General features: G+C 41.6%; 1 protein-coding gene across 2 annotated transcripts in view; it reads left to right on the plus strand.

Annotated features, from left to right (window-relative positions):
- The window catches only part of RASAL2 (RAS protein activator like 2), a 391,333-nt gene that overhangs the window by 333,030 nt on the left and 43,641 nt on the right, over nucleotides 1-14,662 (plus strand). For both annotated transcript variants that reach the window (XM_030205957.1, XM_030205958.1), the window contains exons 15-16: nucleotides 9,283-9,420; nucleotides 12,474-12,676. In XM_030205957.1, the coding sequence (XP_030061817.1) occupies nucleotides 9,283-9,420; nucleotides 12,474-12,676 (341 nt within the window). The remainder of the gene's footprint in view (nucleotides 1-9,282; nucleotides 9,421-12,473; nucleotides 12,677-14,662) is intronic.

Consider the following 14,662-nt stretch of genomic DNA (forward strand, 5'->3'; position numbering starts at 1 on the left):
GCTTTTCGAACTGTGCTGCTGAGACAAATGGTGACTGAACCCATGCGGGGAGGGGTGACTCTAGATCTTGTGCTCACAAATGGAGATAGTGTGTCCATCAGGGTTGGTGCTTACCTGGCCAATAGTGATCATCATGCTGTACAGTTTGATGTAAGAGCTAAAGCGGAATGTGAACACACAAACCTCAAAATCATGGATTTTAAGCATGCTGACTTGGTTAGAATGGAGGAGTACCTGAAGAGAAAGCTGATGGGATGGAAGGACATTGGAGTGGTGGAGGATCTTGTGGTTCAGACTGAAAGGAGCTATAAATTCAGCAACAGATCTTTATATAAGGAAGGTAAACAAGAAGAAGTGAAAAAGGAAATCGATATGGTTCACCATACAAGTCACTGACGAAATAAAGGCAAAAGAGGTGGCCTTCATGAAATACAAAAGAACGCAAGAAGAGAGAAACAGATGAGATTACCAGATAAAACTGAAAGAAGTGAAGAGAGAAATGTGGCTGGCAAAGGCTCTGGCAGAAGAACCATTAGCTGAAAGCATAAAGAAGGGTGACCAGATTTTTTTTTCAGGTATAGTAGTGAATAGGAAAGCCAGAAATGAAATTGTGAGGCTGAAATATGCTATGAACCGCTATGTTGAGAGTGATGAGGAAAATGCAGATGTGCTTAACAAGTACTTCTGTCTTCACTGAAGAAAATCCTGGCATAGGACCTCGGTTGACTGATAAAGGTATGTATGAAAATTAAGTTGATATTGCATCATTTTCAGAAGAAAGCAATTATGAACAGCTTGAAAAACTGAAAGTGGACAAAGCCATGCGGCCGGATGGGATTCATCCCAGAATCTTGAGTATGCTCAGAGAGGTTCTGGTGGGTTCTCTTAAAGATTTATTTAATAAATCTTTGGAGACGGAGGAGGTTCCATAGGATTGGAGAAGAGCTGATTTGGTTCTTCTTCACAAAGAACAGAGAAGTGAGAAACTATAGACCAGTAACCTTCAGTAACCTTACTTCACTGGTTGGAAAGATAGTGGAAGTGATGCTCAAGGAAAGGATAGTGAGTTTCCTGGAATCCAATGGGTTACAAGATCCGAGGCAACATGGTTTCATCAAAGGAAAATTGTACAAAACAAATCTGATCAATTTATTTGACTGGGTGAGTAGAGAATTGGATAGTGGACATGCACTGGGTGTAGTCTGCTTGGATTTCAGCAAGCGCTTTGACACAGCCCCTCTTCCTTTCCCTCTCCTCTCATTTACTCATTCATCACCTTGTAAGTCATCCTCTGCTGGCAGCCTTTCTGTCATCGTTGTGTATGAAAAAGGATTCTTTGAGGGCCATATCCAGCCACAGCAAAGAAAAGTGTAGTGGGCCTCAAAAATGAACTCCACAGGTCAGGTTTGGCCCACACGGGCTGTACTTAGGAGACCCATTCCATAAACATTTACTGTGCTACTGAAATGGTGAATTCAGACCTGTGGAGAAGGGATGCCATCAACATCCATGACCAATCATGAAATCTCCCTTAGATACAGAATAGGAGAAGATCCTTAATGAATCAAGCTCTTGCAAGTGGTCATGGATGGATTTGATATACTGCCTTTTTGTGGTACACCCATATATGCTACATACAGATTTCTCTTTCCATCCCCTCAGCTTAACACTGCACTTCACTCATTAAAGCTAATGGAAAGATGATTCAAGGAAGGAAGGGGTAATCTATAATACACTTGTACAAGGAAGGGGACATGGCAGACTTTGAGTATGCCTAGGGGCTGTAAAGCCTCATGCTGCCTTTTAGTTGGAGGATGCAGCATGGCAGTATTGAAGGGGAGATGCTGGACAAAGGGAGGGCGTAAGAGAAAAGCAAAATGAAGATGCTAGATATTGGGTAGAGGAGTTGCTGGACATCAGTGAGTGAGAAGGTGGGAAGGGGGGGAGAAGGAAGCAAAGGGGGAGATGGTGGACATGGGAAGGGAAGTGAGAGGAAGGTACTGGACCTGGGGAAGTAGAACGTGCTAGGCATTGGGGAGGCAGGTGGAGACGGTAAAGGAAGCAGAGTGCAGATGCTGGGCACTGAGATGAGGAGAAGGGGATGCTGGACGCCAAGAAGGGGAAGAGAAAGGAAACGGAAAAGAGATGCTGGACTGTGTGGGCAGCAAGGGAGAAGGAGAGAGGCTTGACACTAACATTACCTATAAGCTGCTTGGTAATCCTCCGCCAGCATTTCTACCAGTGGTATAGCAATATTATGGTTTCTGTCATACTAATGGTAGGCAAGTTCTGCAGGATTCTCACCAGACCTACCTGCCCCTTCATGATTGAAACTGTGATGTTCCTGTACTCCCAATGATAGGAATTCAGGTGGCGAACTTCTGTGCACCTTAGAGCAGTGTTTCTTAACCCATTTGTCAGTGCACACTCAGGCACTCGGGTTTTTCAGGATATCCACAATGAATATGCATGAGAGAGATTTGTATGCCAAAGAGGCAGTGCATGCAATTTTATCTCTCTCATATTCATTGTGGGTATCTTGAGAACCTAACTGTTTAGGTGTGCCCCAAAGACTGAGTTGAGAAGCACTACCTTAGAGAGTGGATGTAGAGTTAAGAGAAGAAAGAGGAAAACAGAAACCAAAGACTAGGACCAACACGATTAAAAAAATAAAATTGCCAGACAACAAAGGTAGAAAAAAATGTATTTTCCATTTAGTGATTAGGAGTGGGTAAAAGCTCGAGTCACTAGATCTAAGTAATACCACCTTAAGTAAAAAGTGCAGATCCTGTTTTTACCAACTTCCACAGAGGCTTAGCTTGTTTAAAAGTTTAGGATGATTATTTGCTTGCAGTTTAAAACCTCAGATTCCTAAGCAGAATTAAAATCATAGTACAACTTAATCAAAATGATAATAAAACATACATGCTCTTAACTCATTGGCAAATAAATAGACATTTATCATTTAGGTAATTTGAGAGTTATCCTTTGTGTATGATCGTCGATTCACAGCCCCTGATGAAGCCAAACAAGTGAAACAGATGTGGCCGCCGTCAAAAGGGCAACAGATAAGTGTTCGACCTCTTTTTGCTTCAAATACAATATTGTCTACAGTGCAGAGACAGAATACGTGTGGTTAAACTGACCTTTTTCAGAGAAGTGGTCAAATAAAACAGACCTTTTTCTTTAAAATAAAGCATAAAAAATTTTTTAGAACAATAATTAAAGGATAAATTAAAGCTCAATGAGTCCAAAAAAATAAATTACAAGTTTTGTATGACCTATGATGAACACCACGCCCCCATTTAAAGCCGCCGAAAACAATCAGGAGAGATGAAAGACGCGAGAGACTTGCGATTATGCGATCAGCACTGTGTTCTTATGCATAAGGTATCAGGACAAAATGTTAGACTAATAAGCAGATAAGTTCCATATGTAAATGTTCTGTTGTGATTTCTCCAATAAAAATTATTTAAAATAAAAAAATGAAGCCGCCGAAAATCAATAAGTAAGCGATCAGGCGTTTTGAGGTCTTTTCCTTGTTTTTATAGGAAAATTCCAGTATTTAAAAAATATTAAATAACAAAAAGTAGAGTGTGTATTTGTCATAGAACTTTACTGGACTCTTCATTATAGTTTTGGATTATCATAAGTTTAGAGTCTCAGTTCATTTCCTCCTATTTTTGCTATTTTCAAATAAATAGAAGTAAAACATTAAAATAAGACTCTAGCAATTCTAGGAGTGCTTGGCCACCTCTATTAAGTTATGTTTTTCTTATTTGATTTTTAAAATTATATAAAAATTACTGAAAAAAGTCTTGCCTCGTTTAAAATTCATTCTTGAATAGCTTCTTAGCAGCGCATTCTTGAATAGCTTCTTCAGCAGTAGAAGAGTCTGTATTGAGCATTAAAACCCTGAAAGTATATGTATTTTCTGTTTTTCTTGCGTTTTGTATATAGAGTATTTGATCTTTTGTAAGGCATATGTAACGCCACCCCCCTCCTTGTGGAGGTCTCTGGGTCCAGAGCTCCTGGGCTCTCACCGTTTGGCCCACTCCCTGGTTGAGGGAGTCCCTCCCTTCAAAGAATGAAGCTTGCTTTGCAGTGCAGTCAGTTGGAGCTTTAATTCATCTATTTTAGCTTGGTCCTCCTATTCAGTAACCTGGGTGAACCCACTGTGTCCCTCCCTCCTTCTTTTCCTCTGGGGGAATTATAGTCAACCTGAAAGGTTTGGGCTGTTCTAGGGAAACCTTGGTGCCTGGAGTGATTCTCCCCTCCTGTTTGACAGGGGTGGGGAGGGGGTGTCACACTGAGGAATGACCCTGAGGACCCCTCAATGCCTCTGTCTTCCTCCTCCCTAATCTTTCTCATGATACCACAAAAGGAAGGGAGATTACTTCTTTCACCAGCCAATCCAGCCTTAATCACAGTAATGCCTGAGTACAGAGCTCCTATAAGGACTTACTCAAGCCGAGCCTTATCCATTTCTTGGACCTGAATTGCACCCTTTCTGACAGCTTTTAGTAAAACACACTCCAATCTGTTGCATATTGGGACAATTTCTCCCCAGGCGCCTGCATATAGGTAGTCTTAAAGTGGATAAAACAATCCTTTATATCCTCTATACCACCACACATGCCTTCTAACAGATCTAAGTAATCCTTATTTATTTATTTTAATTTATTTTTAAGATTTATATCCCGCTTCACCCAAAGTGGGTTACAAAAAAATACATACATAATTAAGATGATCATACAATCAACTGGATCATATCTATTCAGATATCCACTCTCTGCAGAACATAGATAACCTAAAATCACATAAAACAGACTTCAGACTCCTTAGAATTTCTTACATATCAATGTTCACAAAACATTAAGTCTTTAATAGCTTCAGGTTTGGAGAGAGTCATGGACGTTACTACATCGAGGGTAGGGGCCCCCAAATAGAGAATGACATGGGGACAGAGTTAGTCTCCGCAGGCTCTGTCCTCATCTGCAGAAGCCTTGAACATTTATGATGTTATATTTAAATCTTTTTATTAAAGTATAAAAAGAACAATGTTGTGTGCAAATGTTGTTTATGACTCACAAATAGAAAATGATAATAACGAGCAACTGTAATAACCCCACCATCACCACCACCCTCTACCCTTCTAACCCCAACAAGGGTACAAAATACAACTCCCTCTGTATGCCCTAGCAGAGGAGAAATATGCCCTATGAAGCACTGTTATGAGTTTTTAAATCTGTGCATGAATAAGAAGTCAACATCAATATCAAGATTCAGTTTAGCTCTGTCTTCCATAGTCCTTTTTGCAATAGAAAATGTCATCTCAGAAGATGTGCTGGTAGGAGGAATGCACAGGATTCCCCATTCAAATTTTGCTAGTTGTGGCTAACACTTTTGTTTGCTTTTCAAAAAATTAAAACATTGTCAAAGCAGACAATGACACGGGAACAAAATTTGTCCTCCCCCCCCCCCATGGTTGCTGTGGGTCCCTGTCCCTGTGTCATTCCCACGCAGATTTTCCACCACCTTCTTTTTCTCTCCCTCTGCACATTGCCATTCTTTCACCATCTGGAGATCAAGCATCATCCTATGATCAAATATTTCCTCTCCAGGGGAAGTAGGTTCAATTTCTGAAAACACTCTCAGCCTTTTATAGAGCCTGGTGTCATAGTGAGGGTGCAAACATTTTTCCAGTACCTTACCCTTAGCGCCAGTGAATTCTTCAGGAGGAATAATCTACCCCCTGGAGGAAGAACCCCTGATAATCCTGCCAAGCCTTCCCCTCACTTTAAGACACCTTGAATTTTCTCTTTCCTGTTAGGAGTTCTGGGTATGTGAGTCCCATTCTTCCACTGCCAGTAAGGGAACATAAGATTCCCCCCTTAAAGATACAGTAATGAGTAGCTCTACAGGATCATGAACAAATACAAACAACTATCAACTTTTCCATGCACATCATCATACAGTTTGACGCTGATTTTTACATGGCCCAACATTGGAAGATCACCTAGATCCTGCTCCATTATAGGTGAATCCGTATAGGCAGGCATACCATTAAGTAAGAATGCCTGACGTGGATCCACCCCTTCACATCTACACCAATTCCTCAACATTACAATTACTTAGACATCCATCTTATCCCACAATATACCAGCCTTGTTCACAGTTTAAAAAAAAAATCTTAAATCACAGCAAAAGCTTTAGATCCCAGCAGTGCATCCAAAATTTTATGTAATGCCCCCTTGTGGGCGTCTCTGGGTCTGGGACCCAACCAGACAGGAGACCACTTGAGGCAGGCTCCGTCAGTCCCTTAAGCTTCTGGCGCTTGGTGCTTCCACCTGGGGAAGAAAAAGGTTAGTGGGTGAGTTTTCCCTCCCTCCCCCCACTAGAAACCCCAAAAATGACCTCTGTGAACAAGATTGTAAACAAAAGATTTAACAGTTTCATTGAACTATATACAGAGTTTGCTATTCAGATATATAAAGGTGTTGAAAGATTAGCAATGTTTAAAAGTTTGTTTTGAGATAACCCCTGAAATGCATATAAGACCATAAACCATATACCACACAGTCTAATACCAGCACTTTTACTCAATTAGTCTTATAGCCAGTACTCTTTTAATCAATTAGTTCAACACACTTTTAATCCATTAATCCTTTTGTCTAAGCAGCAACTCCTGAATCCTTCCTGTTACACTAGGCTGCATATTTGTGTAGGTGTGGCAGTGTGGCCTGTATCCCACCCCTTACTCCTTCCTTGTGTCCTTCCCTTGTCCTTCCTCACATCTTACCCCTATTGGAGCACTCTGGGCTAGTGGCTGCTAACCATCCAACTGGATCGAACTGGCTTGGGCTGCCAAACTCCAAGCGCCAATTGCACTCCCCACCTCCTCCACAGGGCTCTTGGTGACCTGTGAGCAGCCACTCCACTCACCACTGGGCCTTGAGCATGAAGGCCTTGCCATGAGTTGGCTCCCACAGACCAATATGCCCTGAACCCACTCTCACGGGTCTCTGCTGCTGAACCTGGGGTCCAATTGGATCCCCAGGCCTTCTGCCTCACCCTGATCCACTCCCAAGGACCAATTGCCAGTTGCCAGATGGGAAGACATTTCCCAGCCTAACCCACACCTAAAAAGATAGCCCTGGCTGCCCAATGGGCTATCTGAGAAGTGGGGGCTTGCTAGCTTTGCCTTCTCTTCCCACATGGCTGCTGTGCTGTGTTGCACCTTTTGCTCTCTCCGCTCCAGTCCAGACCACCAGCATGATGATGAGTCATCAACTGTGATCTGATCACCCACCTCACTTCCGATTGATCAAATTTGGAGCCTGAATGAGGCTTTAAATGTATCAAGCCCCATTCCGGCTCCAAATTTGACATAGAGACAGAGCCAATCAGCCAACTGGCTCAAGATGGGCTGCACAGATCAGCCAACTGGCGCAGGATGTTCTGCGCAGCCACCGGACCACCCCAAAACTGCCCAGCAAGTCGCAACTCGCGACTGGTGATAATTGCCCGTGACCACCTAAAAAGTCACCCAATCTCGTGGGAACACTGCGGAGTTGGCACACCTGTCAATTTCCCTAAGCTCTCCCAAGGTGCCTCTAGGGATCCTCCTGTGGCCCAGAATAGCAGCTCTTAACAGAGCTCTGTGACCAACAGTTTCAGGATTCCCCCACAGAGGACAACCTCTTCTCTGCTGGTCTTCCGGAGGGAGCCCATAGGGTACTTTTTCCTGCTGTGTCTTAGAATACTAGTTCTTAACAGGACTCTGAAGCCAGCAATAACAGGGTTTCCCCCCAGTAGAGAGCAGTTTTCCCCACTGTTGGTATTCAGGAGAAACTGTGGCCCAGAATACCAGTTCTTAACAGAGCTTAGAGAGAAGCCTTCTGGCGCAGCCAAAAGGCCAAACAGAATCTCTGAGTATCAGAGACCTGAAGATCCCGAACAGAGTACCCATCAAAAGATCACTGTCAGTATGTCCGTCCTCTTTTATTATGGTGAATAAGTTTTCTTACCCCCTGATTTAGTTTCAGCTATCCTTCTGTGTGTTTACATTATTAAACTCATATTACTTTATCCCCTTTAAAGCTTAATATTCCCTAAAGTGTGTAAATGTGACTCCATCAGTCTGCCTGTTTCTCCTTCAGTGAATAATTAACATAAGGTGCTGTCCACCTGCCTCTCTGCTTAGCTCAGCCATGTAACATTTCAGCCAGTTGATATATTTCTAGTACAGTGCTGCTGTTCAAGCAAGATGACAGAAACCTCTTATTTTCTCAAAGAAAATCTGCTTTTGAAACTCACTGTGACCAAAGATCTCCTCTCCCCAATTTCTAATCAAACCTTCTCTTAGTTGGGGGGTGGGTGGGAGGGAAGGGAATTCACATATAAACAGAGCAGCTAACAAATTAGTTTATTAAGCAAAGCTGTTTACTGGAAGGAGCTTGGTGGCTATACTGCTTTTGCTTTTTTTTTTTTTTTAATGTTGCCTTTATGCTGCCCAAGTTTGGGGGTGCGAGGGTTCTTTTTTTAAAGTGTTATAGGAACAATTTGGGAAAATTTAAAGTGTTTAAATTTTCCCAAATTGTTCCTATAATTTGCTGTAAAAGTCTTTGTTTTTTAATGTGTTGCTCGGCTTGCTGTACTTGAATCCTATTACTGACTTCTTTGTGGTTAAAACACTCCTTGCTTCTATTAAGGAAGGAAATATGTTTTGATAGTCCTCTTTAGGGTATGTAGCAGTTTCAAATGGATGTCTGCATGATTCACAACCTGTCTTCATATGGCATACAGAGTTAATTAATTCATTAGGTGAAATGTGGCCAAGTTGAACTATTGTAATAAAGTGTGCCTTTTAACCTTTTCGATTCATTGTTTTACTTCATATTACGCACTGTGGATCCTGACTTCCTATCTTCTGTATTGTCTGCATTTAATACCATGCCAGTTCAGTGTGCAGAGTTCAGGGGTCAATATTTTTTGTGTTAGAGTCCCAAGCTACATCTACAGTATTTGCTGACCATAACCAGCAATTGCAAAGTTGGATGAGGGAAGGGGAGGTTCCATCCCTATCCCTTACCTTAGGTAGCAGATTGCCTTGAGCTGCACCTGACAGGATTGAATGGGTAGAATATCTGGATATAGAGCAGTATATTTTAAATATTGTTGTCATAAAGAGACATTACCTTAGAATTGCTTCATTTGCATGCTTAGTCAATAGGTTACAATCTTTAGCTTATTGTTAGAATTGTGCTGTGCCTCTTCTAGGTTCAGTCACCTGTGGACTCTGCAACAATGTCCCCTGTGGAGCGGACCGCAGCCTGGGTCTTGAATAACGGGCAGTATGAGGATGAGGAAGAGGAGTCAACGGAACAAAATAAAGATGACATCAAACCTGCTGAGAAGGTTAGGGAGCCATAAAAACTGAACACTAGCATGGTCTACAGAATGTAACCAGAAAAATAAATACATATATTGAACACATGGTAACAAACACAAAAAGGGATTGAAACAGCACAGGTTTAAAATTTGTGAGCAGTAACAATTGTCAACACTAGAAACTAGCTAGCATTTCATACTTATTGCTCACTGGGCAGTATCATGTTTCTTGCTAACTAAAAATATCATATTTTCTTTTTCATTCAAATCATATTTAAGATGATACCGTCTTTAATGTTGCCATCCAGTGAGTTCTAAGGAAGAGTGATGAATGGAGGTTGATAGTCCATGATAGGTAGAGCTGATATCACTGCACAATGGAGGTAATTCCTGTTGTAGTGTGTGGCGGTGGCCAAAAAGTAAACAGAATTCTAGGGATTATTAGGAAACTAGTAAAAAAGGCCCGTTTCCGAAACCAATGAAACGGGCGCTAGCATGTGGTTTTTTTTGTGTGTGTATGTGTCACAGAGTTATTTTGTGTGTGTGTGTGAGGGTGCGGTGTGTGTGCAAGTTGTTGATGATGGCGGTGGTGCGTCGGTGTGCAGTAGTTTCGTTAGTTTGGCAGCCAGTCTCCAGCGATTCCTAGGCAGGGAAGGAGTACTCCTCCCCCTTCCTTGGTCGCTGTTTGCTGCTGGCTGGGTCGTGGGTAATCCTTCCAGCTGGGCCGCAGCTTGTCCTGTTCGCCCACGTCCCAGATGGTGATGGGCACGTTGTTTTCCGGCTCCTCTGACTCCATGTCAAGCGATCCCAAATATAGTCTGTGCTATAGGCCCTCTGGCACTCTTCAGTACTGGCATTAGGCATTTAAAAATTTCTCTTCCCCCCCCCCCCCCCCCCCCCCCCCGGTCTATTTTTGCACATACCCACAGCAGGAATATTCTTTTCTCGTTCCAGCGGTAGTTCTGTGCTCTCCGTGCTGCACAGATAATGAGCCATTCTGCTGGGGAATGCTCCTTCCTTATTGTCACGTAGTTTCCTCTGATTGGTCCATCTTACGTTGCCTAGTGTTGCCTGGGAATGGTGTTGTGATGGTCCTTTGTGTTTCAGAATGTTGAGGGTGTTTTTTCTGATTGGTCCGTCATGCGAGGGCGAGGCAGAGAGACATGGTCAGTGTTGTGGCTTCACCACCATGAATCCGTGAACCCTTCAGTGAGTGACTGAGTGACTTCAGAACGTTGAGGGTGAGTTTTATTATAGTAGATGGATAGAAAGTAAGACAAAGAATATTATAAGGCCTCTATATCGCTCTATGGTGTTACCTCCTTCCTTTCTTTTTTCCCTTGCAGTGGCCTGGTTTCCAGGGTTTTTTGTTTTTGTTTTTTACTATTTTTCTGATATTGTGGGGACTTCGTTGTAGTGTGTTCTGCTATGTATTGTTTTGTATGTGTAATGGATTATAAATTTTTTATTGGAAACCACCTAGTTTTAAGTGGTCTATAAATTTTTAAAATAAATAAAAATGCTGGCTCCTCCTCCTACATACCAAATGCTTGATATTGTGCATTTTTCACTTGAACTTTTTTTTTTGGACATCATATCGAAAATGCCTACTACACTTTCCATCGGTACATAACGTTAGATTTGAGATTATTGTCTACTTCTATTTCTTATAAAGCAGTATAATTTTGGAACTCCTTATTAGAATTTCAATTGATAGGAAATTATTTATATTTTAAAAAGTCACTGAAGACTTTTTTTCAGAAGTATTTTCAGTACATAGAAACTGGTCCTTAGTTGATGTTTTTATCTTCACTGTACCTATTAACTGATTAAAATGTAACATCTTAACAGATGGTTCATTTTTATTTAATATGTAACCCGCTTGGAACTATTTATGGTATTAGTAGGGTATAAATCCAGCATAATGTAGTGTAATGTTAAAATTGAAAACTGTTCTATTTTTATGCTTGCTTTTGTCATTTTTTTCTTTGTTTTGCCTCCCATTACATTTTTGAAAGGTATGCAGGTGCAGTGGCGTACCAGGGTGGGGGCGGTCCGCCCCGGGTGCACGCCGCTGGGGGGTGCTGCGGCGCGCGCCTGCTCCGAGTTCGCTAAACTTCGTTCGTTCGCTGCAGCTCCCTCTGCCCCGGAACATGTTACTTCCTGTTCCGGGGCAGAGGGAGCTGCAGCGAACGAATGAATTTTAGCGAACTCGGAGGAGCAGGCGCACGCCGCGGCACCCTCCCCAGCGGCGTGCGCCCAGGGTGGGGGTGTCATTTCGTCGGAGGGGGGAAGGTGTCATCTAGTGGGGGGGCGCGCTGCACCCGGGGGGGGGGGGCGCATCGGCGCTCCGCCCCGGGTGCCATCCAGGCCAGGAACGCCACTGTGCAGGTGTAACAGAAGGTCTTCCTGTCAAACTAGCAGACACCTATTGAAAAATCAACAGAAGACGTCTTTTGACAGGGCATTACTTCCCTAGTGGGATCCACAGCATATCCTCCCCTTTCCTTTGGGCAAACACAGTACAGTTTTCCCACTCTTAACTTTGCAGCAGTGACTGTTCAGCTGGGTTTTCTGAAGCTGCATGACTGGCCCTTCCTGCTGCTTCACAGCAGCATAGGCTGGATCACTTTCCCCCTTTCCTTCTTGTTCAGCTTTCAGATACCACCTGTGTAGTAGGCATGTCTGACTTGCACCTGTTGCAATGATCACTGCCACTAACCCAGATAAGCCAGCAGCCACCAAGTGTGTTATATGTATAGCTAGCAAATCTCATAGGATAATGGGAGGAGGCAGAAGTGCAAAATGAAGACAAAAGACAGTGCTCCTGTTAAATACTTTATTTTGCTTTATACTTATCTGAGAGAAGCTTCTTAAGTGATACCTGAAATAATGGTTTGATTCTCAATGGAGAATAACTGTAAGAAATTCAATTTTCATGTTACTGTGCAGATATGATGAGTGTAAAATCAGTAAGCTTATTGTTTACGAACGATTTAGTCCTTATGGTCGTTATCTTTTTTTTTCTCTTTTTTGCACTCCTCCTCCCCCTCCCCCTCCCCAAACACACACAAAAAAAGTATGAGCAGGAAATATCAAAGCTGAAGGAACGGCTGAAGGTGTCCAGCAGACGGCTGGAAGAGTATGAGCGCCGCCTCCTGGTGCAGGAGCAGCAGATGCAAAAGCTTCTGATGGAATATAAGGCCAGATTAGAGGACAGCGAAGAGCGGCTGCGACGGCAACAGGAGGAAAAGGACAGCCAAATGAAAAGTATCATAAGCAGGTAGAACCTGGTGCAGATTTCAATATGTTTCAGCCATTAGACCTAGGAATATACTGGATGAGGAAGTTTGTGGTGATATTAGAAGATAACCAACTCCTGAGGTAATATCACAAAATGGGTTAATTTTGCACATCAAAAAATTAGATGCAATTTGCAGGAAACAGTATGGTATTTTCAAATTTCAAGAACTTTGTAGGAGTTAAACAGAAAATGTCTTCATTTAACATTCATAAAAAATATAAGTGGGTTTTGCATACACAAAATTCAAAACAAAAATGATATGATCCACTCAGTTATAGAGAAAAACATCTAACAGATGCACTTATTGACAAAAAAAAGATAAGTGTACTAAATATGACTGAGCAGGAAGGAAAAGCCTCAAAAAGCTCCAGGTCCAAAAACCTCTAGAGCTATATCAATTATGATTTACTCTTCATCATAGGCTAAAAGCCTTCCGTGATCATAGCAAGTATGTAAAGTGTCCAAAATAACAAAAAACATATAGTGTTCAAAAATAAATAGTTTAACAGTTAAAAACTTTCACTCAAAGCCAAAATAAAATGCTCTTTCTTAAGAAACTCTTTGATCCAACTTCTTATTCACAGTTGAGATCCCTGGACCAACAATGGCCAGTGATTCACACTGCAGCTTCAGGGTCCGCAACACTGTGATTCTTTTACCAGTGCCAATAGATGCTAAGCTATTTATTTTTGAACACTATATTGTTTTGATTTTGGACACTTTAAGCACTTACTATGGTCACAAAAGGTTTTTAGCCAGTAATGAACAGTAAATCCTAATTGATATAGCTCTAGGGGTTTTTGGACCCGGAGTTTTTTGAGGCTTTTTCTTCCTGCGCAGCCATATTTAGTACATATATGTTCATTTGATATCCACCACATTTTGGCAGTATAACCGCCTGCTCCTGGGGCGGTCATCCTTCACAAAATATCACTGTTTGTCTGAAATATTCAATCACCTGCCCAACGTTGCATGTATAAGTAAAAAAGTACCCCAAAAAAGTCTTGTTGCAACCACTCCAAATCACACAAGTGAATACAGTTTTAAAAACAGTTCAAAATATCCTCATATCTGAAAAATATATTCAGCATTGTAGAATAAACAGTGATACTTTATGAAGGATGATAACCCCAGAAGCAGGTGGTTATATCACCAAATCCATCACAGACATATTGGGATATATTTATAAGACATCTGAGTATTCTTCATTCATTGGATGTGGATGTTCATTGGATGTTGGTGTCGAGTGAAGCAAGTTTGGAGAGTGACAGTGCTGTTACAGATAAGCAATACACACTTTAAAAGCATCAAACATATAAAATTCAATAAAGTCCATGGCCGAATCAGTTGCTCTTGTTTTTCCTTTTTTATGGGATATAAGTTTAAGGTAATCTGTTAATACAGCATAATTTAGCTTGAGGTTTTAAATCTTTTTCAGTATTGTAGGCATCCTCACTTCAGTGATGTATTAATCTATCGATGACACTTCTGCTTGCAGTTATTCTATTTTTCTTGTATACATTTTTTTTTCTAAGGAGGAATTATCTTACTGTAGAGCTAATAATGTGATTAGCAAATATGTACTCTGGTTAGAGCTTGTGGCTTGTCTTGTCTGCTTGGAATATGATTTTTGTCCTAAAGTGGTCCCAAAACAAAGAAAAGAGTTCTTAGCTAACCTAAGACCACATGCTAAAAATTTCTGCTTCACTTGAAACTTGACAATGCTATCTATCATTACATTACATTTGGGCTTCTATCCAGCTACCACCTTTTCAGTTCTAAGCGGTATACAAACACATCTTAAAGGGATATAGAGATCAGAACATTCCTTTGAGAAATACAGTGGTTATAGTACATATTTCTTAAATAAGAGAGTTTGTATCTTCTTTTGAAAGATGATTGTGGAGGAGAAAACGTTCAGGCAATACATTTCCAGAGTCTGGCTGCTTGAACGTCAAGAGATTT

Source organism: Microcaecilia unicolor, chromosome 6 (genome assembly GCF_901765095.1).
Source record: "Microcaecilia unicolor chromosome 6, aMicUni1.1, whole genome shotgun sequence".
In the NCBI taxonomy this organism is placed as follows: Eukaryota; Metazoa; Chordata; class Amphibia; order Gymnophiona; family Siphonopidae; genus Microcaecilia; species Microcaecilia unicolor.